Here is a 24,902-nt window from a genome sequence, read left to right as displayed (position 1 = left end):
TTTTATTTTTAACTTCTAGAGCGACGTGGATGACAATGAAATGCTTGTACCGAGCTTTTATTCATTTTTAGCGGTAATCTTGTGAAGAAAACGAATATATATACGAATTAGTAAATATTAAAAATATTTGACTCTTTAGCGGGATATTTAACTACTATTATATCACGTATTTAGACGTTAGTAAGTCTTACTTAATTATCTTTACCTCTAATTATTTAATTTAGTATCATATTTTGTGATTGCAAGGAACTTTCATAACCGATTGTTGAACTATGTGCGACTAATCCACTGGCATCCTCCATCTATACAGTCGTTTCGCGGCACGCAATTCACCGTCAAAATCCCCATGTTGTTTCTTCATTAGCATTGCAATTATGCCCACTTTCCAAAGTTTGTAATGGCGATATGCGCACGCGAGCACTATCAACATTTTCCAAGTTTTCTAGGCTTTCTTACAGTTACGCGTTCTTCACAAGCAATTTTGTAATACAATTTCCTTACATTTCCATACCTACTTATTAAATTTTATATAGTAACTTTGCGCTACATTGATAAACACTGAGAAAAAAATTTTTAGATCCAAGAAAATATTTCTTTGAATAGTCCTAATAACATATTTACTTAATATAGAATTATATATCTAGAATTATTTAGAATTATTACTTATTTAGAATTATATATCTTTACTTAAATTATGTAAAAATATCTAATTCTAAATAATTATTAGGACTATTCAAAGAAATATTTTCTTGGATCTAAAAAATTTTTTTCTCAGTGAAGAAATATTAGTCTACTTTTTTAAACGGTCGCACAATCGCGTTTAAAAAACAGATGTAATATCGAAACTTATCAATAAACGTTATTGTATGTAGTTCAATTTAAATGTAATTATAGATCGTTTAAAGTGGGTTTTAGTCGTAATTAAACCGACAATTGTATCCTCGCGATAGTCATCGTCGAAGTAACACGCGAGTTCGCACATCTTGAAGCCTATTGTTGTGAATTTAGGGCGCGCAGTCGTTAATACAGAAGCGATCGTATCAGCCTCTATTATATGTGCTCTTATCGCATATGCAAATTCATGCAACTTCGCAAATGTGTACCAACAAGAATGAAATCTGTAACAAAGGCACGCGTTATATTGACCTACTTCCATAAGAATGGTTTCCTTCTCGTTTCGAGCGATTAAATGCTTTTTCGAAGTTTCCCGAGGAGACTTTCTTCTCGGTTTGTAGATCGACAATTATAACTGTTATTATCACAAGATCCATTGTCGTGGAAAACGCGAGACACGTGCTGAATCGCACGTGCACTTTACTAATGTAGGATAATCGAAAAAGGAGCATTCTATCGGGATCTACATATATCACGGAGAGAATTTTTTGTTATATTTTATCCTTAAAGTCACTACAAACTTGGGACAACTTGGCAACCAAGGAATTTTTAAAATACACAAAAGACATTTTACAAACAACGTGGTAAAAATTACCAAGCAGATTGGTAAATTTTGAAAAATTATTGAAATTTTCTAGATATATTTTAGTAAAATTAATCAAACATATTTTATATTTGAATGTAATAGATATTAATATTTTTTATTATGGTAGATATTAATCAGAATAGCTCGCATAAAATTCTTGGTGGTACATGTTCCACAACTACCATGATTTCAGGGTAAATTTTAAGAGAAAATTCTCTCCGCGTACATATTATAAAATACAACATATACCATAAAAGTGATTTATTTCGATGTGTGTAGTGCAAAGGAAAGAATTCACGCGTTTTCGGACAGTACGGCTGTCGGTAGCGAGGAAATAGCGCGAGTAGAAAAATCGCTCGGTCTCTCGATGAGTTAAGAATACGGAGGTCCAACCGTATCCTCGTGACTCATTCATAACGCGCGTATGTTACAGGACCGCCTCGCCTATGCTCGCGCCGAGACGCGTTGTCTCAAAGGGAAATTGCCGCTGGCGGATGCGTGGAATCAAATAGGACATCGCGCGCGGGGCATTCTCCGCGTCGTCGTCGTCGTCAGGAGCATACCGACGACGCGGACATACGCGCGTGGTTATTAATAGCCGCCGCTTAATTCGATGGTTAACTTCGATGGGGAAAGATATGATCCGTCTCGCACAAGTCACGATCGGTAACGGAACCGGTTCGCGGTCTTTTGTGTGACTCGTACTAGGCGTTATGCGCGGCGAGGAAGTGAAAGCAACGCTCGCGGGACAATACGCGGCCGTGGACTGTCCTGTCGCAATGTCGAATGTCGAGCTCGATTGAGCACCGACGAACGATACCGGCGACAAAAAAAAAGACCACTTTGACTTGCGTAATCCTCTTAGATCCTCCTTTGATTTATTCAACTCATTAGCGCGTAGGCTGCTTTTGAAAGAGAATCGTATTTTCTTTGCGATCACCGCAAGAAAGATACCGATACATGATATCGTATCATAAACTCATGTTAGATCGCGCGAACAATTAAAGTTATATTTATAGAATGTAATTTACGCTTATAAAAGCGTAATTCAAGTATTTCACCTTGAAGTGAGAATACGATATAACGGTATTAAATCTCATATTCTTCAACGCAGATTAGAAAAAATGTTACACTGTTCAACAAAAAAGCTGCACAAGAATGAGAATAATCGTCTTCCGTAATTTTTTGGACGCTGAATATGGTTCCCTTTACAAAATTGCTCTATCTTATCATGATTTTGAGAAATTTGCAGTTAAAGTTGCAAAAAGAGCTATTTTAGTGTATCTTGGCATTATATTAGAACTATGTGACGTGTTGGAAAAGTTTTATTGTAATCAAAATTAAGTATGCTGTTAGGACTTTTAATCTTTAAAAGGAATTTTTTGTGTCGATTATGGTTAAATTAAAAATAGTCGAATTTTTACTTTTAATATCTATTTTAATGATAAATTCCTGACAATAAAATGAGGATCCTAAGATGAAAAAATGTCGAGATAATATTTTTTTAAACGAGAAGCATTTACAATAGACAGTTCGAAGCGATAGTCAACTGTAAATTAGAAAGTTGTTAGCGGAGAATATAGCGTGATAACGTTCGAAGCGGCAATTGCACAGCAGTCTACGATTGTCGTGATGACTTAACGCTATCTGAAATAACTTCTATTAAAGGAGTCGTTGAATCCTCTCGATAAAAAAATGTCACGAATGATCGTGCTCGAAAAAGTAACACGACGGTCACTTGATCGATTTAGAAATGTTAATGGACCGACAAGGAGTATGTCACTGGATTTGCGCGACGTAAAAAATTGATTATTAATATCCGAAACGTGTTCCAGATGGCAAAGAAATCAAACGTACGCGAGTTAGAATATTTGTGAGACAGCCCGCCGATATATCTTGATAAGAGCTACCGTTTTGCGTGTCGGTTTCCAGTTTCCAGTTTCATCAAGCACGTCGATCGTTACTCGACGACTGGCTCTTAGGATACTAATTAATTTTAATACTGGTTTTGGAGAGAGATAAATGGCCGACTTTTCCGTTCAAGAATTTTGTTCCGGTCTGCTGAATAGCACATATTTGATAGCTGGGCAATACAATCTTAGTCTTCTTTAATAATTATACAAGCCAAATAATTTGAGCAATTTTAATAATAATTACTTAATTTTGCTCGTGAATGAAGTCGAAACGATCGAGATGTTTAAGTGGCGTTTCTATGTGAACAAATATGATATAAAACGATATATAATTAAGATGATAAATGTAATATATTAAATTGACAAATGTAATATTAAATTCCGATCTCGAGATAAACGAATGCTGCGTGAACTTTGTTATTTAAATGATTTCAAATGCGTGTCAACAATATTCTACAGTCATCGTATGACAAGAGATTGTATCTCTGATCCCTGATTGAAATTCTTTTCCAGAGGGTAAGGTCGAGGTGTCGAGGGACGACAAATATCTCAGCACTTTGCAACACGGTAAGGTGCTGGGTGAGCTCGCGATTCTTTACAATTGCAAGAGGACAGCGACGATCACTGCTGCGACTGATTGCCAATTATGGGCCATCGACCGGCAATGCTTCCAAACCATTATGATGAGGACCGGCCTCTCGAGGCAGGCCGAATACACGGACTTCTTAAAGAGGTAAACCAGCATGCTTTTTTATTATCCTGACGGACTTCGACCTAATGCCGTCAAGTGCTGCCCCGAGTAAATGGATGTTTTCTTATTCCGATGAACTTTGACCTGATCATTGTTGTATTTGATAAAATTGTTTAAATTTTCCAAAAATTATGTCATTATTTTAGTATATCCTTTCATGTTTTGAGAGTTGAATATTCTTTAAATAAAAATTTTAAACTACATTTATATAAAAGTTATATTCTTTTGCACACGTTTCCGATGAGAAAGATAACTTTCGAAAAATAGTAATAACTTTAATGCGACAGACAGTAAAATACGATATCATCCAACGTTTACTTAACGATTCAGTTTACAGCCAAACTATCGCAAATGATTAATAAGGCGCCACTAAGAGATAAATTCATATAAATTTACATATTTTTTGTGCATTTAAGTCAAATAATGTGATGTACCAATATTTCATTATCCAGATTATTATTATTATTATTATTTTAAATAATATCTACGATTGGGAGTTATAATATTTTTTGTCAAGAGAAATGATAGCTTTGTGTGTAACCTATTATGAGAGAATATCTTCTAATAAAAATTTGTAATTGAAACAGTTTGACGTTGTATACTTTCAAAATTGACGCATGATTTTACGTTTCAGCGTGCCAATTTTCAAAAACCTGCCTGAGGAAACTCTAATCAAAATTTCAGACGTTTTAGAGGAGGTACGAGTTGATTCTCTTAGCAAAACATATTTTTTGCTATATCTGGATTATATAATTGTAATTTATTTCATATTCACAGACGTTTTACAACAATGGGGATTATATAATAAGACAAGGAGCCAGGGGGGACACATTCTTCATCATCAGTAGGGGACAAGTACGCGTAACAATAAAGCAGCCTGATACAACGGAGGAAAAGTATATTAGAACTTTAAGAAAGGGCGACTTCTTCGGCGAAAAGGCTTTACAAGGGTGAGCATAATTAATGCTATTATTTTTAACTTTTATGTAATAGTTTTCCTTATTGTGAAAAAATTGAAATCCCATGTCATTTGTACTGTCTTTTGTTGCAGTAAATTTAGCTTGTGTCAAGTTCATACTATTGTTTTTCAATAAAATATTAAAAATTTGCACTCTATAAATTCAGCAAGATTAACACAAATATATGCTAATTTATTTCACTGTTATAGAGATGATCTCAGAACGGCTAATATTATCGCTGATGATCCAGAAGGAGTGAGCTGTTTGGTAATAGACCGCGAAACGTTTAATCAATTAATCTCATCCTTGGACGAAATTCGAACGCGATACAGGGACGAGTTGGTGGAACGTAGGAGGTGACTATATCTTTTGTTAACTATATTAAAATTAGAATCATATAGATAAGTATTAACTGGATTGATATAGATTGAGCTATATAGATTATGTAGTATAGTTATCGTTTATTCATCGAGTTAACAATTACATTGCCGCGGGCCGAAGCGCGTACATCGAGGCTCCGTACGGAACTGCCTGATACTCCGGAATTCGGGGTTCGCCCCTCTGGTTTACGCTGTTACCGATACTCGGCCTCTTAACTTCTATAGGAATACTATACTACAGATTATACTCATTATTATATGTCATAATTATGTTCCACGCTTAGCATTAGGATGGGACAATAAACTGTACATTCCAAGTAAGTTGATTAATAAAAATAAAAATAGATAGATATGTAAAAACAAAAATAGATATATCAGTTTACTGTTAATGTCGATAAAAAATTATCGATATTATCAGTAAATTGAATTAAATAAAAAAGCAGCGAGGAGAATAAACTTATTTGTAATTTGTAAATGTATTTAACTTTTTATAACAGAACTAATTCGTACTGATCAAAAGTATATTCAAATCTTGCGATTTCTTTAGATTAAACGAAGAATTCCGAGATGTACGGTTACAAGACCTTCGGACTATTGCGACTCTCGGCGTGGGTGGTTTCGGAAGAGTTGAATTAGTTCAAATTGCCGGAGACAGCACACGATCCTTCGCTCTGAAGCAAATGAAGAAGGCTCAGATTGTCGAGACGCGACAGCAACAGCACATTATGTCAGAAAAGAGGATCATGAGCGAAGCGGATTGCGATTTTGTAGTCAAACTATTCAAGACTTTTAAAGATCGAAAGTACCTCTACATGCTGATGGAAGCTTGCTTGGGTGGCGAGTTATGGACCGTTCTCAGGGACAAGGGACATTTCGACGATGGTACTACGCGCTTTTATACTGCATGCGTTGTGGAAGCATTCGATTATCTGCACTCCAGAAACATCATCTATAGAGATCTTAAACCGGAAAACTTACTTTTGGATAATCAAGGGTAAGAATACATTCATCTGTGTAATAATAATGTATTATTTCAAAAAAATTAAGGAATTTTTACAGACATATTAAGACATTATATTATTTTCATATTATTATTTTCAATACATCGAAAAACAGATGCTCCGTAGTACTTAGTAGATGGATTTAGATTTCATTGTATTATTTTTTTTTTTAGATATGTTAAACTTGTGGATTTCGGTTTTGCCAAACGGTTGGATAACGGAAGGAAGACGTGGACTTTTTGTGGTACACCAGAATACGTGGCACCGGAAGTCATTCTAAATAAAGGTCATGACATAAGCGCCGATTATTGGTCCCTTGGCGTTCTCATGTTCGAATTACTTACGGGTACGCCTCCTTTTACCGGCGCTGATCCAATGAAGACGTACAACATTATCTTAAAAGGAATCGACGCCATAGAATTTCCCAGATCCATCACGCGTAACGCAATGGCGCTCATCAAAAAGCTTTGCAGGTAAATTATGACTTTTACGTATTAGAATATTTCATATATGTATATTCTTGGGTAAATATTTATAGCATAACAACATGTTTGTTGACTGCAATACGAATGTTAAACATTCAAATTTCTCGAACAATAAACAAATTGCTCTGTGTGCTTTCAGGGATAATCCGGCAGAACGTCTTGGATATCAAAGAGGCGGCATCAGTGAAATACAGAAACACAAGTAAATATATTTCTTAGCATTTTAAGGATATAAAAAAATATCATAACGATTTATTTTTATGAATCCATTACAGATGGTTCGATGGCTTTAATTGGGAAGGTCTGAAAACGAGGACTCTGGAGCCCCCAATACTACCCCGTGTTCAAGGCTCTACAGACACTGCGAATTTCGACGCTTATCCAGCTGATTCCGATCCACCGCCACCCGACGATATTTCCGGTTGGGATAATGACTTTTAACCCAAAAAGTTGAAGGGACTTCTATTTAATATTCGCGTTTTTACTAGCAGGAAATTGTAATAGGACGTAACGATCTCTCGATCATACGAGATAATTGGCGACACCTGCATTTATTTATACTTCTCTCGTACTACGTGATATACAGATTACAGTCGCATGTTATCATATTTTTACATTTTTTGTCATATCTCGCAGTATAATCGTGATTCGAACGAAGGAAACTGCACTGTGATAAAATTTAGAATTTTTATGAATTTCGGATGATATTAGCAAAAATTTAAAAAGAAAGCTTTAGTACTGCGAATCTTGTATTTATGTCGCGTCTAGCGGGCTCTAGAAATATCTTCTCCAGTGTTACACATTGTAATAGGATACGTATGCAAGTGTCAAGTGCCATTATTACCTCGAAGAGGTAAATTCATACATGTCATACTTGTGCTCAGAAACGCGGTCACACGCAAGAAACAGTCAGCTCAAGTCCAAGGGACCTCTTGCCATCCATTTAGCTTGTCAGAATGTGCATGTAGCTCGATCGGTCAGATGTTAAATTTTTTATGGCAAGTTCATTGTTGTTTGATTTACTTTTTAGAGTTTATTGTAATAATTATATTTTAATTAATTATAAATAACATGACTATTGTAAATAATGAATTATAAATATCATATAAATTTTAAATGTGGATTGTATATTATGCAATATACATAAACCAATGCTACCTTTTGAACATAAACAAAGTTTTATTAATAACAACTGTAGGTGTGGCTCCAAGAACCAACCAATTTCGTTTTTTTCAGTGACTTGTATCATTTAGTCACTTTTCTAATAGTAAATAATAAAAAGAAGGAAAGAAATTATATAATTATTTTATTATACTTGCGAAAAGCGTTATCTCATATTATAAATAATATAGCAAAATATTTGAGAATAAGATTCAAATATATGGCGTACTGTATCTTATTATTTGAAAAAATTAACTTGGCTGGTTCTTTCTCTTTTAGCCAGACCTCCAATTGTACCGGATATACATAAACGCGTTTATTGACTTTGTCTATACATATAAAGTTCTCATATTTCGAAGAATGGCGAATGAAAGGTGAAAATACTATGAACAATGTTTTAACACTTTAATAAAATTACGAAAATTTAATATCGTTATTTCTCTAGCACTTAAGTAGTTATGTAACAAATTATTTTTCTTAAAACGTGCGAAAAAGAAAAGCATAAGTGCAATTATATAAAAATTTTTTTCTTTGTTTTTTAGATGAAAAAAAATTTTTTAAGTTTGAAAAGTAATTATTCGCAAAAGAGAAAAAAAACGCTATTTATACTAATAATAATGGAAAAGAAAAGTGTATATGATAATAAAAAAAAGAAGATAAAATGAATGAATAAAATCAGTCAAATGGGAAATAATTAATTTATCTATGGACAAACTATGTAATTCAATTCAAAATTTAATCGCTTCATTGCGTATTATCCGTGCTTTAGACTCGTATCGGTCTCGGATTGAATTTAACAGAGATAAACTTTATTATAACAAATCACGTAGTCACATAATGCTAATTACAACGCTGATCTGTATACGAGACGTTTTAATACAGTCGATTCTCGGACAGTAACCAAAGAAAAAGAAACAAACTTAATCATCAAAATAAACAAATAATGACGTTTTCGGTCATCAGGCGAGTTTATATGCCTAATAATGGTTTTATGAATTTTATACATTTCGCCTTCATGTGTTTTTGAACCACACGCCGATTACTACCCAGTCTTGAAACGTATAGATTGTGCTAAAGCTGAAAATGTAATATGATATAAAATCAATGATCAATTTAATATTATATGATACTAATAAACATCTTATAAGTTTATAAGAAAATTGCGAAAAATATCCTGATCTAAGATTCAAACCCAGACCTTCCTACTAATATAAGTATCAATTGACGACAATATTCATATCAATATTCATTTATTCTGTGTTATACGTATATCAGTCACTATAAGTGTTAATAATCCTCTCATTAGTTAATAACGGGTTCTAATTCAAATAAAAACATTTAAATTAATTTTTTTATAATAATTATAGATTACGTTTACACGTCACTAATTGGGTTTAATAACATCCATCGTTATAACTTTTCTGTCATACGAAAATCTCCCCTGCATTCACGTCAGAACTTTTCAATAATACGTTTAATTTCAAAGATTTGCAAAAATACCATAAAATAACAAACCTGTTATTGATGTTGCAATGACTACTCTTGTAGAATTCTCGGAGATCACCTTTGCAATGATACGTTATCTAATACTCGGACGTGGTTTGGCAGTAAATAAGTAAAAAAATATCACAAAATGCATGGAGTGCTCATAACTATTTAGTTAAATATAATAGACAAGAAATATTTTCTCTCACAAGACAAAAAATAAGTCTTAACATGCTAGATCAATCGATAAACATTACTCCATTTCCACTGAAGGTGATAATAATGAATCAAATAATTTTAATAACTTTACATTTGATTCTGCTTGTCAAGCCGACGACACTTGGTTTTGGTTTAATACTAAATTCGAATGAATGGGAACAAATTAAACAACTTCAATCACGGAACAAGAGATCTAATCACATGTTAAGACCAGTGTGTAATATGAACTAACGCCTACGCATTTTATTTACAATATCGTCTATCATGCGCACACATTTTTGTTAGACGATGTAAACACATCCTCCGAGATAAGACATTTTATCAAGAGCACCAGTAATTGTAAGTTAAACCATGTGATAACGTTTTCAAAAGGTTTGTTGATACAGAACTATCTGTCATTGATGAGCTGTTATATACGTGTCAAAACTCAAGATAGTGGTCAGATTCATTTTTCAGCGTTCTTTAAATAGAAAAAAGCAAAAACGGGCTGGCGAAAAAGCAATTACAAAATGATGTTGAAATTTACAAGAAAGAATGGTGAAAGAAAATTTATGTTTCGGAGACATTGATGTATCAATAATAAAATAGCTTTATTAAATGAACAAGTAATGTTTCGACGTGCGACAATACATATAGAAAAACAATATAACAATTTTGTATAGCAACTTGCCAGCAACTTGTTGGCAACTTATGCTGCGGTCTAAAATCGTCTGATTCAAAACTCGAGCTGTTGCTGTCATGTTGCTGTAATAATTCATAGGATCACACAATGCTGTCATATATTGCTAGCAACGCGAAGTAAATTTGATGCTGTTCTCTTACCGACAAATTGCTGGCAATACATATAGCTAACGTTGCCTGCGTGTTGCTTCAAATATTAAATTACTCGAAATCAATTGAAGCAAATGTACGGCAAGTTGCCAGCATCCATAAGCAATCACAGGTTTGCGCAATTTTGCTCAGACACGCTTTGCTATCTGGGAATTTTCGTTGCCTTTCATAATCTCCTTGTATAATCCTCTCCTTATTCCTCCTTGTTTTGATCTGTAACCTCTGAACAGGCATGGATTTACAATGTTATCAATGTCGTAAGTTACAATGTTATTCGTTTAATTTTTTTTAAATCACACTTCATAACTCTTCATACAAAATATAAACAATTCTATATAAAAACTTTGTTTAATTTATCTATTTTGGCTAAATGCATAGTGCAAGAATAATTAATTTAATTACAATTATCTGAATTACTCACCAATCTTTTCAATTGCACTTCAAAAATCTTCATATGAAATACAATTTATTTCCGGCCAATATCGATGGTCTTTTGTTGAATCCAAAGTCGTATGAGAGTCGGATGACGCAATTAATACTAATCAAGTATTAATTGCGAGGTATAAAGTCGAAAATTTGTGTCTCCGACTTAATTCTCCGAGGCGTAACGTATCGCTGCGTGTCCGAAGCCCGAATGATTGTCGGGCGAATCAATCCTTCCCGCGGGAACCGGGAACGAGGATCTAGACCCGTCGACGGCGTCGACACAAATTTTGCGCCGTATTTACGAGACATCCGAGCTCGAGAAGAAAGAAGAAGATCGACCAATTACCGCGAAGCGTGAAGGACCGTCATGCATTGCGTTCTCCCCCCCGCGGCTACGCGCGGTTGACCAATCAGCCAGTCGCGTTGCTGACGGTGCGGTGCTTAGCGCAGAGCGATTGGTCGTCTCTTGCCGTGTGCAATCGTTCAGGAGGGAAGGCTTATGATGCCCATAGCGCAGTTGCCATTCTTGCCTCGTGTCGCGAATCGTGAATATCGTGATCACAGTCTGCCGGATTCTCAGTTCAGTCTTCTTCAGTCGGCCTAGTTGGCTCGGTCGGGTGTGGTGTCTTTGAAGATTCGTCGTAAGGCAGAATCATCGCAAAGGGAAGATTTGTGCGGGACGGTCGAATGGTCTCAGTATACAGTCAGTAATAAGTACTAAACCGGACAAGCTTGACGAAGAATGTAAGTGAAAAACCGTTCGGTACTGCGTTGGCGTTCTCCTCGCGAACTCGCGCGCGAGGTTAAACGATATAACGATCCACCATGTTCGATGTGAGATTTTTATCGCGGAACAGTAGCCCGGGATCCTCGTCGACGATCTCTCCCGTGAGAACCGGTAATTTCGAGACCTTTCGCGACGAGAGGGGGAGGGGGAATCACCACGGGCGGTTCGATTCGATCTCGCGCGTTCGTTAAATCGTTATCGTCAAAGTCTGTCGACCTTTCTCAAGGGTCTCTGAACTCTTGAGGAGGGAAAATGTCGAGGTACGGACGATGTAGGCATTTATTTGTTTCGGCGATCGTACGCGTTTGTACCCTTTTGGATCGAAGAGATTCGATAGAGTGTGCTTTCGTCCTCTCGCAACGACGCGGAGATGCGCTCGAATCCGCGTGGTCGGTACACCTAGGCGCGGAAAAAAAATCAACTAGTTATACGTTGTTGTGGAATTGAGGACACATTAGGCCTCTGTTCTTTTCAGCCGAACTTCCGCACGGTTCGTCTTTCCTCCTTTTCTTTTCACGTTGGGAGAGAAAAAGAGAAAAGAACCGTGTGTAAGGTGAGCTAAAAAGAATCAGGCTTATTACCAATAGTGTGTACCGATGTTTGAAGCATGGCGGTCTTGAGATTAGAGGGCGATTGGTTCTTCACGCTTGTATACGACCGCGCACGAAGAAATCGATCGATCGAATTTCTAAGAAAAGACACCAATGTCGCGTTTTTCGTATTATTAAGGAAGATTTACCCTAAGAACAAAAAAAAAAACGGAAACGTCGACCGTTACCAACGAAACTTCCAGTTGGTTTCTGGTTTTTTTTTTTAACTCGACGACACGTGGAAACGTGATCTCGTCAATAATAATAAAGTTCACGCGAAATGGATAGAATTGCTTTTTTTTTAACTCGACGACACGTGGGAACGTGTTCTCGTCAATAAAAAACTTCGCGCGGAATGGATAGAACGAAAAGGGAAAAGTTTTAAGTAACAACTACATCTATCGTAATGTTCATCGTAAGCTCGTCGTAAAGCCTAGGCTACACCTATCGTAATGTTCACCGTAAGCTCGTCGTAACGGTCGTAACGCTCGTCGTAATCGCTATCGTAAGCTCATCGTATGAGTTGATTCGGCTTGAACTCTTTACAATTACGACGCTTGTCTGGCGTTACAACATAACCTAACCTGTCAGCTTTCTCGACGTGCAAAGAAAAATGTGTTTATAGATATATTGGCATAGATATACGGTTTACGACAACTTCATTGCTTACGACCACGATCAAAGCGTTACGATAGATGTAGCCTTAGCTTAAAGGCTATTCTACAATTGCGTAAACGTGGTCGTAAGTAGTTGTAAGAGTGTTGTACGGCGTGGTTGTAAAGCGGTACTGCGGTTGTAAAGCGTGTTGTGGAAGATGGTTGAACTTCATCTTTCACGACTACGCCAGATGTGAACGTAAGAGCCAACCGATCAGAGTGCACTCGAAATACACACTGTACTCTGATTGGTTGCTTTAATCAAGTTTACAATGTATCGTTACTCTATTGTAGATTGATCTGTTGTACAAGATTCACGACTACTACTACTCCTACTCCTACAACCCTACTTTTACGTAATTGTAGAATAGCCTTTACGTGAAATTACATGATCGATCCCCAAGGAATGAATTTGCTTATTTTCCACGCCGTGAAAAAAGTTAAATTATACTAATTTTAAAAGTCATTACTTTTGTAAAGGAAAAGAAGTAAAAAAGTAAAGTAAAAAAAAGAATATATATTTGGTGCATTTTTCCTTTTACATTTTTTGTGTTTTTAAGGCCCGGTTTTTTATACTTTGGTTAACTTGTAGTTTAGGCTTAACCTAAAGTTTAAAATAAAAATTGCGTTTTTCAATTCATCCCCAGATAGCTAAGCGTGATAGAGCATATTGAGCAAACTAATGCATTGCATGTGTTTTCATATATTTGCTGACATCGAAATAGAATACGTTACAAATACAGCTACATGACTACCTTATACATGCAATCAGTTGACGCAATTTTAAGAGCAAACGGTCCGCAATATTGGTACGTTATGTTATCTGCAACATGTCGTGCTATCACAAATCCCTAACAAATTGATGCTGTCACGTTACAATCAATTTGCTGTTAATAGAAATGTAATTCATATGAGTTCAACCCGACAAGCATAATGCTGTCTTATCTTGTCTCGAGTTTGTCAAAATTAGTTGCATTAATTTGTTGGCAACATGGCAACAAACTCACAGCATTTGGCTATCTGAGTGGTTGATCACTAAACTAATAGTTTCGTAGTGCTAACGTTTTACTATCAGAAAAAATTTACTGGTTTTACGTTTACTATAGAAGATCATAACTCATCTTTATAGCTCTTTTATGCTGAAGTAAACAGAATTTGAGTTTTGTGCATGTTATTAATCAACATGGATTTCGATAATTTTGATGTAAACGTTTACAGCAGTGATGAAGAATTTAAGAAAACATAAAGTATTTCGACGTAGATCGAATTATTTTGATGAGTTGGATGATCTCGATTTCTTTTCTAAATTTCGACCATCAAAGCCGACAGTCGAAAGACAGAACAATGTATATAAATTAATAATAATATTATTAATATTTTCTTGCTAATCATAATAGCTAATCCGATGACTGATATTTCAAGATAAATAGACTTGTTAACGGTATAATTCTCTACAGCAAATGGATATCAATACATCCGTTATCTATTACTTACATTTTCGTGGTCAAACTTTTTTTCATGCTCTCGTAGTAACTATCGTTGACTTATGTGTAACAAATTCTCTGTTACTTATTTATGCTATTCAATTTATATTCTTTTGTATCGTCTCGATTTCTGTTTTTTTTTTTAAACTTTAAAACTAAAACTTTTATCTTCAACATTATCCCTTAAATGCCACCCGGGGTCCAGTGGACCCCAGACCCTTTAGAATGATATATTTTCAAATGTTCCCCCCAAAAATGGAGCTCATGTTCCCATTGATGATAGTTGAGTGATGACCTATCCGGTTGTACACTTAGCAGTACTCAGTTTACTTAATTTTTTATACTATGTTGAAATTGAAATTTTAACAATATAAGCATTTTATTCTCTTTTCTAAGCCTTGAACAACATTGAACATAATTTTCATAACTAAATATCAAAAAATCAATGAGTAAGGAGACATTTTTCATGCTGGGGTCTTTTAGACCCCATGTGTCATTTACGAGATTCTTGAGAGGTGTTGCATTTAAGGGTTATTCTTGATTTATTGTATTTATCTATAGTAAATGTGTGAACTATGGACATCTATACATCTATATTACGTGAACTATAGTTTTTTTCTAAGTTGTAATACATCAAAAATTTTTTCATGGATAAAGGTTTACTGAAGGTCGATTGCCTCTCGGCAGGCGGACGCCAGGTCACTTTTGACTCAGAGTAAAGTTTCTCTTGTTATAAATCAAATTTTTATATTAGAATGTTATTTAGGCTGCGGCCCACTTAACACTACAAATACTTTGAAGCATTCCTCTTCTCTTTTCTTTTAGTGAAAAAAGAAGGAGAAGAAGAACGTTTCAAAGCATTTTTAGTGTCAAATGGACTGCAGCCTTACATTGATTTTTGTTTAGGGCTCAAGTTACAAGAGTCCTTGAGCCGCACAGCCTGAAGCAAAACAAAATCAAGGCATGATTCACGAGCGATCCGGCGTCCGCTTTCCGAGGGTTAACTGACAACAAACATTACATTGGGTTTGTTTCATATTACCGAATTGGCTGCACTAGTTCAGAGTTTATCTTTTTTATCTCCACATTGGAAGGCAAAAAATAAACTCTGAACTAGTGTAGCCAGTTTAGGAATAGAAAACGGACCCATTGAAAGACGCAATAACAGTTAATCTGAAAGTTAATCTTCAAGTAACCTGCCTGGATAAATTTACCTTCAAATCGGGTCTAAGCGGTTCTGCTTTTTCGCTCCTGCGATAAATTATAAATCTTAATTTCTTAAATACGCCTTACTTGATTTTCTCAGGACGGTGTATTTTATATTTAAGATCACCTTAAGTATCTTAGTTGGTCTTAAGATTCCATCCAGCCAATGAAACAATCGCATAGCATTTCGAGATCGTATTTAAGATGATCTTAAGAACTATCGGCTCTTACTTTTGCACTTTAGTAATTATGTAAAAAAAGATAATCTAAATGAATGAAGTTTCTGAAAATTATGCCGCATTCTTCCCATATTATATTCAACTTTCAATATTTTTAATTTGGAAAGAATGCATTTGCTGACTTCTGTTTACAGTTTTTTGCCGCTATAAGTAAAAATGCTAGTGAAGTATCGAAGCTTGTCTCACATATTTATTTGTAGATATACCCTATATATATATACTTGGTTCGAGGATCCTATTCTTTTTTCTCTCTCTTTTCACACCCATTTCTGGCTACGTTCCGATATTCACTGCTAGTACTGAAAATCTATGATGTACACTGACCGGCAGGAATGCCTGGACATTTTGATATGTATATGACACATATATATATATATATGTATTTTGCCAACTTCTCTAAAAAACCTAGCCGTTCGGAATCGGCGTTAAACTGTAAGGTCCCATATACAATGTGTATAATCCACGTGCGCAACACATTTATGAAGAGAAGTCACCACGCTCGGACACGAGTAATAGGATAGAGGAGGATATGTATTATGTCTAGGCATTCCTGCCGGTAAGTGTACGTGACATAAACTACAGATTGTCACTACTGGCAGTGAACATCGGAACGCATCCCCTTACACAATGTTAGGCAATAGTAAAAATGCCATTGCACGTAACAAAGTTTTAGTCATAATCGTAAGGCCGTAAGAAAATAGACCAATCACAGTCGATTATTCTCCTTGCGCTCGAAGAATAATCGAGTGCGATTGGTCTATTTTCTTACGGCCTTACAATTATGACTAAAACTTTGTTACGTGCAATGGTCTTAATAGCGATAGCGATAGACAATATTTTTAACTTATCGGAACCCGTGTATCAATACTGTAGTTTTGTCGGCAATTTTATCGTTATCGCTATCGCCTAGCGTTGTGTAAGGGGTTTTATCTGCATTTATAGCACGGTTATGCGGTAAATTTCAAGATTATATCTACATGGATTGTTTATGTATTGTTTACATTATGTTTACACGAACTTTTTTTCATGCGGACAATATAATTAATGTAAATTATTATAAATTGAATGATTGATTGATTAATTGATAAATTTCTTTAAACTGTATTTTTGTAAACAGGCCTACAAAAATAAGAAGTAGTTCTAGATTAGATTAGATGCATTTCAGTTATAATTTATTTATTAACCGGTTAACTGGTGGACCCGAAATCAACGTTTTGTTCCAACTGATGAGAGCGAATAATTTCGTATCAAATTTTTTTTGTATCAAGTTTAATGCAAATCCGTTGAAAATTGGCAGAGCTATTCAAGGTGTTCATGTATGAGTCATTACCAGTGAACTAGTTAATATTTTTACAGTATTATTTGCTTCTTTTCTAATCTTTTTTTATAGTGTTACTCTTTTCTACATTTACTATTTTTTTTTATATTTTATTATTGTTTCTACAAACATTCCAAAATTGTCCTAGATAGGGACTGAGTCCAAACTTTTAAGTGGCCGTTATTTAATTTACAATGAAAAATTCGCAACTTTTTTTATTTTTGAGCGTTACTCTTATTTTTCATTATATTACGTACAAGAGGCAACGTAATATTTTTAAATAACCTTTTTGAATGAGTAAAAAACTGTCTCCTTGATTAAAATTTATTCAGGCGACGATGCACTTAACAACAGATGTTAGTAGTTTGACCTGAGTCGCAGGTATGTTCGCTACGACAAGAACTACGAAACAGTTCAACATGTTTTCGGGAGAAATTTAGAAACTTTTTTTCTTTAAAAGGGACATGATAGATGTGAAATGCATAAAAAGAAATAAAGGTCTAAACAGGTAAAATTAGGTCTATAGATCAAACGGGATGCTAGACGTTATTTATTAGAAAACCATTTAAAGGAAAAATTAAAAAAAAATTTCAAGAATATTAGGAGTTTTATGATAGCGATTGTGGCACGTAACAATTACAGTGAAATTAAATTGTGCTAAGAGAGATTGGCTAAATTTTTTTTCTTAAATTTTTACATAAAAATAAAATTAATTAAATTTTTCACACGCAAATCCTTATTCTATTACATACATATATATATATAAAGAGAAAATTCGCTGGAAATTTTTTCTTTAATTGTTCTGAATTAGTAAACAAACGTATAAGTCTGTAATTGTTGTTAAAAGTTGAATTATATGGTTGTTTAGGATCTATGTGTGTATATATATATATATATATCTAGATCTAGCTTTTTTTATATTTATTAATCCATGTATCAAAGAGTCTCGGTTTTATCTAAATTTATACTATCGAGAGATGATATACGAAAGGATTAATTTATTTCGACCGCGAAGGAACAATATGCGATCGCGTTTTTGTGATGATTCAACATGAGGTGAGGAGTCTTGTTCTGCTAATGCAGCGAAAAGTGATATGGCATTCCTTTCACACGTATTAAGTTTAATATACGCTCATGCGGATAATCATCAGAATCGAAGACACGGGGAAATTCAGCCGACAATCTAAATAAATTGTTGATTGAAGAGGGCCGAAATTTGAAGATTGAAAATCGTTCCAATAAAATTCAAGCATTGAAAATTTTAGAGAGACGTAAGAGAGAAGACGTAGAGAGAATTGGTCTTGAGTTAATTTGTTAGTTTTTTTTTTAACTAACAATAAATAAACTTTTCTCACTGTTATGACACTTTGTCCGATAAATTTAAAGAATAAAAGTGAGAATAAAAGGCACTAAAGAATTAAAGAAGAGAATTAAATCTCTCGGCGAGAATCCTTGAGATAAAAAAGTACCGTGTGTGTTTCTTTTTTTTCCAAGAGAATAAAATAAATATTACTGGTTAAAACAGTTTCTGTATCCACTTCTAAAATGAAAAAAATAAAAACGAAAACTAGTGATCAACAGACAATGGGTCTATTGGAATGTATGGCGTTATGTAAGAAGAAGTGTGTTTATTGCCTGGGAAAAAACGAAAGAAAACATTTGAAGCTTTAAGCCCCTTGCACAATAGGCGATAGCGATAACGACAGCGACAAAGTTGCCGACAAAGCTTTGTCGGCACCTTTGTCGGTATCGCTATCGCTATCGCCTATTGTGCAAGGGGCTTAAGATTTTGAGATGAAAGATTGCGACTTGCGACCCGCACACACATTCGCGCGCGCGTGCGTACACTCCCATACTGCACACGAGTTGTTGGTCTATCCTTGTTGAGTCTCTATAATAGGTTAGGGTTCAGAGTGTTAGAATTGTGGCAAAAGAGATACTGCGGAATGTAAACGTTATTACAAAAAAGGTTATCTGTTATTAAAAACTTCATCTGCAAACAAGGTTACTAACTTATTTAAAAATTTACAAAGAAAAATAGGGATACGCGGACATGAAAGTTTTATACTCATATATTTGGATATTCGATGTGACGCAAAATTATTTTATTTTCTAAGTAGAGACTGATATTCCGGTATACCTATTTTCCTAGTTATTGTTTGAAATAAATCGCGAACATTTAGATAATAAGTGAAGTATTCGAATTTCTAAGAATTTGTAATATTGATATACGAGTATTAATATTTTATATCTGTTCTATAAATTGCAGAATACATCTTCTTCAAAATGGATCCTAATAACAGGCCCCTTAATGGGAAAGGACGCGGTTCTTTCTTGTTGGAGATGATGAAACAGAAAGCACAAAACGAACGTGCTCAAACAATGTCCCATTCTGTAGAAACACCTAGCGTTTCGTCGACTGATCAAACTATAAGATCGATTGAACAGCCATCAAGATCGTCTGAAGGATATTCATCGATAGCCAGCTCAAGTAGCAGTGGAGGTCGCGGACGTGCGCAATTAGTTAGTTTGTTAAAATCAATGAGTAGCAGTGAATCAGATTCCAGAGAACCCACTTCATTAGCAATGGGTCACGGTCGAGGCTCTCTCTCGGGTTTAATAAAGAAACTTGGGTGAGTGGCAAGTTTTCTAATCTCTGAATTATACATTGTGAATGCATGTTTACAAAGCACATGTTCAACGTTCTTTTCAATTCCAGCAAACCAAGTACATCTGCGCAAGAAAGTATTGAAAAGGATTCTGCGGGAGTTTTAACCAAATTGGCTGACATTTCCGTCTATGATAATCCGCCCGTATCCGACGTACAGTCTTCTGAGGATATCGCACCGATATGCCGACAAGGCAAAAGTGGAACGAAGTAATTCATGGTTTATAATTTTAAGAACACACGTCCTTTTCTCGACCTACTTAGATAATTTTTTTTCGGCAAATTTGGATTATATAGGTTACACAATGTAGGTAATTAAAAAAAAAAATAGTGACATGATTTCTATTTGAGTTGTTTGTTTTAATAGCATGAAAATATAAACGCATGCCGTTATCACGGATGTCGAGAGAGGGATGGATATATTATTATAATTTAATATAACAGTAATTAATAACGCCTATTTTGCTTTGCAGAGTAGAAACATTTGCCAATTATATAGATCTGAAAATAGAACCTGGAAAAGGTCTATTTCAGTACGAAGTTAAATTTTCGCCAGAAATAGATTCAGTAGGTTTACGCCGCAAACTACTTAATCAACATTCCGCCACTTTAGGACGAACAAAAACATTTGATGGAGCGGCGCTTTATTTACCAATAAAATTGTCACAGGAAGTGAGTTTAAGGGTTTAAGCTATGATAAAATTAAAACTATTAATATAAAATGTGCACATTGATGAATAATTATCACATTTTCAGGTTTCTCGTTATAAATCGGAACATCCAATGGATGGTTCACAAATAACTCTTACGATCATTTATAAGAAGAAACAGTCGATGAGTGAAAATATTCAATTTTTCAATGTTTTGTTCAATCGTATCATGCGTGCACTTAGTTTAGTTCGTATTGGTCGACAAAATTTTAATCCAAAGTGCGCGCACGTTCTGCCTCAACATCGATTAGAAGTATGGCCTGGTTACGTGACTGCCGTAAATGAGTACGAAGGTGGTTTAAAATTGTGTTTAGATGCCAAACATCGAGTGATGCGGACGGAAACTGTACGAGATTTAATGTAAGACAATAACGATTGAATAATTTACAATTGACCAAATTTATTTTGTATAATTACCTTGCAGAAAAGAGATTTATCACAAAGCACAATATAATTATAAAGATGCTGTGATAAATGAGATAGTTGGTACAAGTGTATTGACGCGATATAATAATAAGACATACCGTATAGATGACATCGAGTGGGATAAGACACCAAGATATGTGTTTTCTAAAGGTGATGAAAAAATGTCTTTGATCGATTATTACAAGTCGCATTGGAATATCGAGATTCAAGATCAACAGCAACCACTTTTAGTACATCGCAGTAAAATTAGAACAGCAACTGGCGAGGTTCGTGGTTTCATGATATTCATGCATATTACTATTGTTACGATACTGTTGACTATGTCACTTGAAATTCGTTATTGCCATCAAAAAAATCGTTTGAATACAATAGAAGGAGGAAAGAGTAATTCTTCTGGTGCCGGAATTGAGCTATGCAGCAGGTCTTACTGATAATATTCGTAATAATTATAATATGATGAAAGACTTGAGCACAGTTACGAAAATGTCACCTGACCAACGTCGAGAAGTGATTAGGCGATTTGTAGAAGAGGTAGAAAAGAATGAAGTGACTCGGGAATTATTATCAGAATGGGGTTTGCGTATGAACAGTGATATAGTTCAATTTACTGCAAGATGTCTCGATCCTGAAGAAATACGTTTCGGGAATCTCAAGATACATAAGTCACCTGACAGACCTGCAGATTGGAGCAGTACTGCAGTAAAAAATCCCATGTTACGCACTGTAAGTATATTGAATAATAATTATCTGAGAATTGACAAACCAATACGTGGTGAATGATCTTGTACAAATATTTGTTACATTACATGTCTCTTTTGCGTTTTAGCCTAATTTGACCAGATGGCATATTGTATACTGTACAAGGGATGAAAATTGTGTAACAGATTTCTTAAAACTTCTGCAACAAGTTTCAAGATCGATCAAAATGCAAATTCAAGAGCCACGAAGAGTCTCTCTAAAGGATGACAGAACCGAGACTTATCTGCGAGAAATTCAAAATAGCATCAGCAATGATATCGAATTAGTAGTCGTCGTATTTCCGACCAATCGCACTGATCGCTATTCTGCAGTAAAAAAGTGAGACAATTTTCTTCCTTTACTTTTTGTGATTTAATGATTTTATTTGTCTTTGCACATGAATATACTGTATAACAATATATTGTACAAGTATATCAATCAATAAGCATCGAGTGTGTCTTGGACATATCAAGCATTATACGTTTTGGAAATTTAATCGTTCATATAACAATAACTGAAGATAAAATCTGGAAAAGTATTTTTTTTTTTTTTTTTTACTATTCTATTACATTTACAGACTGTGCTGTGTACAAAAAGCTATACCATCACAAGTCATCATCGCGAAAACGATTTCTAAGCCTCCTAAATTGAAAAGTGTCACAGAAAAGATAGCACTTCAAATCAATTGTAAACTAGGAGGAGCACTTTGGACCGTATCTATGCCGTTGGTAAATAGAAAATTTATACTTTATTATATACTTTTATTTATTGTATATATTTATTTTCTTCGTTCAACAAATTCTTTTATTGCATGCATAACAGAAAAACAGCATGATTTGTGGTATAGACGTTTATCACGCCGGTACAGGAGGAGGTGCAAGAAAAAGCGTAGCAGGATTTATCGCCTCTTTAGATGCTCAATTGACCAAATGGCATAGTAGAATTTGTATGCAGGCCTCTAAGCAAGAATTGGTGGATATGTTACAAGTTTGCCTTACTTCAGCCATTAATGCATATCACAAGGTAATTAATGCATTTATGCAGCTTTCAAAAAACGTCTTTTCATTGATTCATGATAATAATGTTATGTTGTCAGTATAATGGATGTAATCCAGACCGTATAATTATATATCGTGACGGAGTTGGTGATGGAGATCTGGACTATGTCGAAAACTATGAAGTAAAGCAACTATTGGCAACATTTAATCGCATTGCGCCAAATTACAAGCCACAACTCAGTGTAATCGTCGTTCAAAAACGTATCAATACGCGGCTATTCATCAGACAGAAAGCAGTAAGTATTGCGCTAGAATTAATATGATAAGATTAGCAAATATATTGCGTTTAATGATATAATTTTAATTGACAATTGAAAATGCTTTTAATTCGCAGAGAGGGGGAGGTTTTTTAGACAATCCTGCACCAGGAACCGTTGTTGATTCTTGCATAACGAGGCGAAATTATTACGACTTCTTCCTCGTGCCACAAAATGTGCGACAGGGTACAGTAACTCCCACTCATTACGTCGTTATTCATGATTCGTCCAACATTGAAACGGACCACATGCAACGACTGACGTATAAACTTTGCCACTTATATTACAATTGGCCCGGTACGATTCGTGTACCCGCTCCTTGTCAATATGCACACAAACTTGTGTACCTGGTTGGTCAAAATCTTCTAGCTGAACCACACCAAGCCCTTTCAGATATTTTATTTTATTTGTAACTTCCACCATTATTTAATGTTATTTTGTCTCACAATTTGTCTTCTTTTCTTTTTTTTTTTTTTTTTTTTTTTAATGAACAAATCTCTTTATCGTTAGATAAATCAAATCGAACATTTCGGAAAAATCACTGAATATCACAAGAATGATTATATGATTCGATTGTGCTTCTGCAGAAGTCGAAGCAAATCGCTCAATGATGAATGCCAATCTTGCAAAACTATGTGTACTTGTACTTACTGTACGTATATGTATATATACGTGTGAGTTAAAATAGTCCAAAGATTATATAGAGAAAGAGAAATATATATGAGAGACTACTACCAAGTATACTATGTGATAAAGCACTTGGAATATGTCTCTTCCATACTTAATTTATGTTATGTAGTTGACACTTGCATTTATATTTACCTAGAAAGTAACAGTTGCTGTAGCACTCGGGTAAATATCAATGCAAGTTTGCTATTCTCAAATAGAATTTCATCTTGTTAACTGTATATACAGCTAAGATCTCTTTTTTGTTGCAAGAAGACTAACAATTGTGTTTCATGTATTTGAGATTATTTTGACTTTTGCATTAATTACGTAGCATTAAGAAGAGTTGGAAAGGCTTCACCTTAATTTTTGTATTATCAAAATGGTTTTAGCAAAATCTGACAAAATTATTCAATAGGTAGTATTACAAAACATAAATTGTCAAAAAGAATAGCCTGCGCAAAAGAGCGATTGGTTTACTATTTTAGTATTATATTTTCCGTATTTATTTTGTTTTCTTTTTTGATTTATCTTCAGGCAATAAAACATGTATGATTTCATGATGATAGTAAATTATTACTATTATTAAATGTTATTTTATAATCTAGATAAATGTTGTGTGTCTTTAATATAATTTTCAAAATTTATGTTTGCACAGTTGAACATATTCCGATAAAAGAAAGATCTAACAAGCTATTATATATTTTAGGAATCTTGTGCATTATTACACTTAATAGGTGCAAAAATATTTTTTACAACATGAAAATGACCTTCAGTATTATTCAGTATTGCATTTTATTTAATCATATTCAATAATAATTCAATTATAATTATAATGTATTATTATATTATTTTTTTTTTAAATATTTGTACGTAGGGCGCTAGACTATATATAAATACACGCACATACAAAAAATTATCGGTTAAGAAGATAATGCGAGTGTAATTATGTCCTAAATATACCTTATATATACTTTTTAGTAAAAAAAAAATATTTTGTAGAATACT

At 34.5% G+C, this 24,902-nt stretch overlaps 2 protein-coding genes across 6 annotated transcripts in view; both read left to right on the top strand.

Annotated features, from left to right (window-relative positions):
• The window catches only part of LOC112463582 (cGMP-dependent protein kinase, isozyme 2 forms cD4/T1/T3A/T3B), a 38,746-nt gene extending 30,184 nt beyond the window's left edge, over positions 1 to 8,562 (top strand). For 2 of the 3 annotated variants that reach the window (XM_025030042.1, XM_025030043.1), the window contains 8 exons: positions 3,907 to 4,126; positions 4,779 to 4,842; positions 4,922 to 5,094; positions 5,313 to 5,459; positions 6,031 to 6,477; positions 6,658 to 6,957; positions 7,109 to 7,171; positions 7,245 to 8,562. In XM_025030042.1, coding sequence (XP_024885810.1) covers positions 3,907 to 4,126; positions 4,779 to 4,842; positions 4,922 to 5,094; positions 5,313 to 5,459; positions 6,031 to 6,477; positions 6,658 to 6,957; positions 7,109 to 7,171; positions 7,245 to 7,410 — 1,580 coding nt within the window. In that variant the 3' untranslated portion in view covers positions 7,411 to 8,562. The remainder of the gene's footprint in view (positions 1 to 3,906; positions 4,127 to 4,778; positions 4,843 to 4,921; positions 5,095 to 5,312; positions 5,460 to 6,030; positions 6,478 to 6,657; positions 6,958 to 7,108; positions 7,172 to 7,244) is intronic. The other variant, XM_025030044.1, reaches the window with a different exon arrangement.
• A 3,006-nt stretch (positions 8,563 to 11,568) lies between these two features.
• On the top strand, positions 11,569 to 24,336 carry LOC112463586 (piwi-like protein Ago3). Of its 3 annotated transcripts, none has more exons than XM_025030050.1 (12): positions 11,578 to 11,835; positions 19,641 to 20,004; positions 20,091 to 20,249; positions 20,513 to 20,711; positions 20,796 to 21,109; positions 21,174 to 21,441; positions 21,548 to 21,898; positions 22,002 to 22,252; positions 22,491 to 22,641; positions 22,736 to 22,936; positions 23,010 to 23,207; positions 23,306 to 24,336. In XM_025030050.1, exons 2-12 carry the CDS (start codon positions 19,658 to 19,660, stop codon positions 23,639 to 23,641), a joined length of 2,775 nt encoding a protein of 924 aa, XP_024885818.1. In that variant the 5' UTR covers positions 11,578 to 11,835; positions 19,641 to 19,657; the 3' UTR covers positions 23,642 to 24,336. The 3 variants fall into 3 exon arrangements, with proteins under 3 accessions (XP_024885820.1, XP_024885818.1, XP_024885819.1); XM_025030051.1 differs by lacking the exon at positions 11,578 to 11,835 and adding an exon at positions 19,262 to 19,375; XM_025030052.1 differs by lacking the exons at positions 23,010 to 23,207; positions 23,306 to 24,336 and having other exon boundaries at positions 11,569 to 11,835; positions 22,782 to 22,899.
• The last annotated feature ends 566 nt before the right edge of the window (positions 24,337 to 24,902 follow it).

The sequence above is a fragment of the Temnothorax curvispinosus genome, unplaced genomic scaffold (assembly GCF_003070985.1).
Source record: "Temnothorax curvispinosus isolate PA1 unplaced genomic scaffold, ASM307098v1 QBEX01013447.1, whole genome shotgun sequence".
Lineage (NCBI taxonomy): Eukaryota > Metazoa > Arthropoda > Insecta > Hymenoptera > Formicidae > Temnothorax > Temnothorax curvispinosus.
This window is presented reverse-complemented; position numbering and strand designations above follow the sequence as displayed.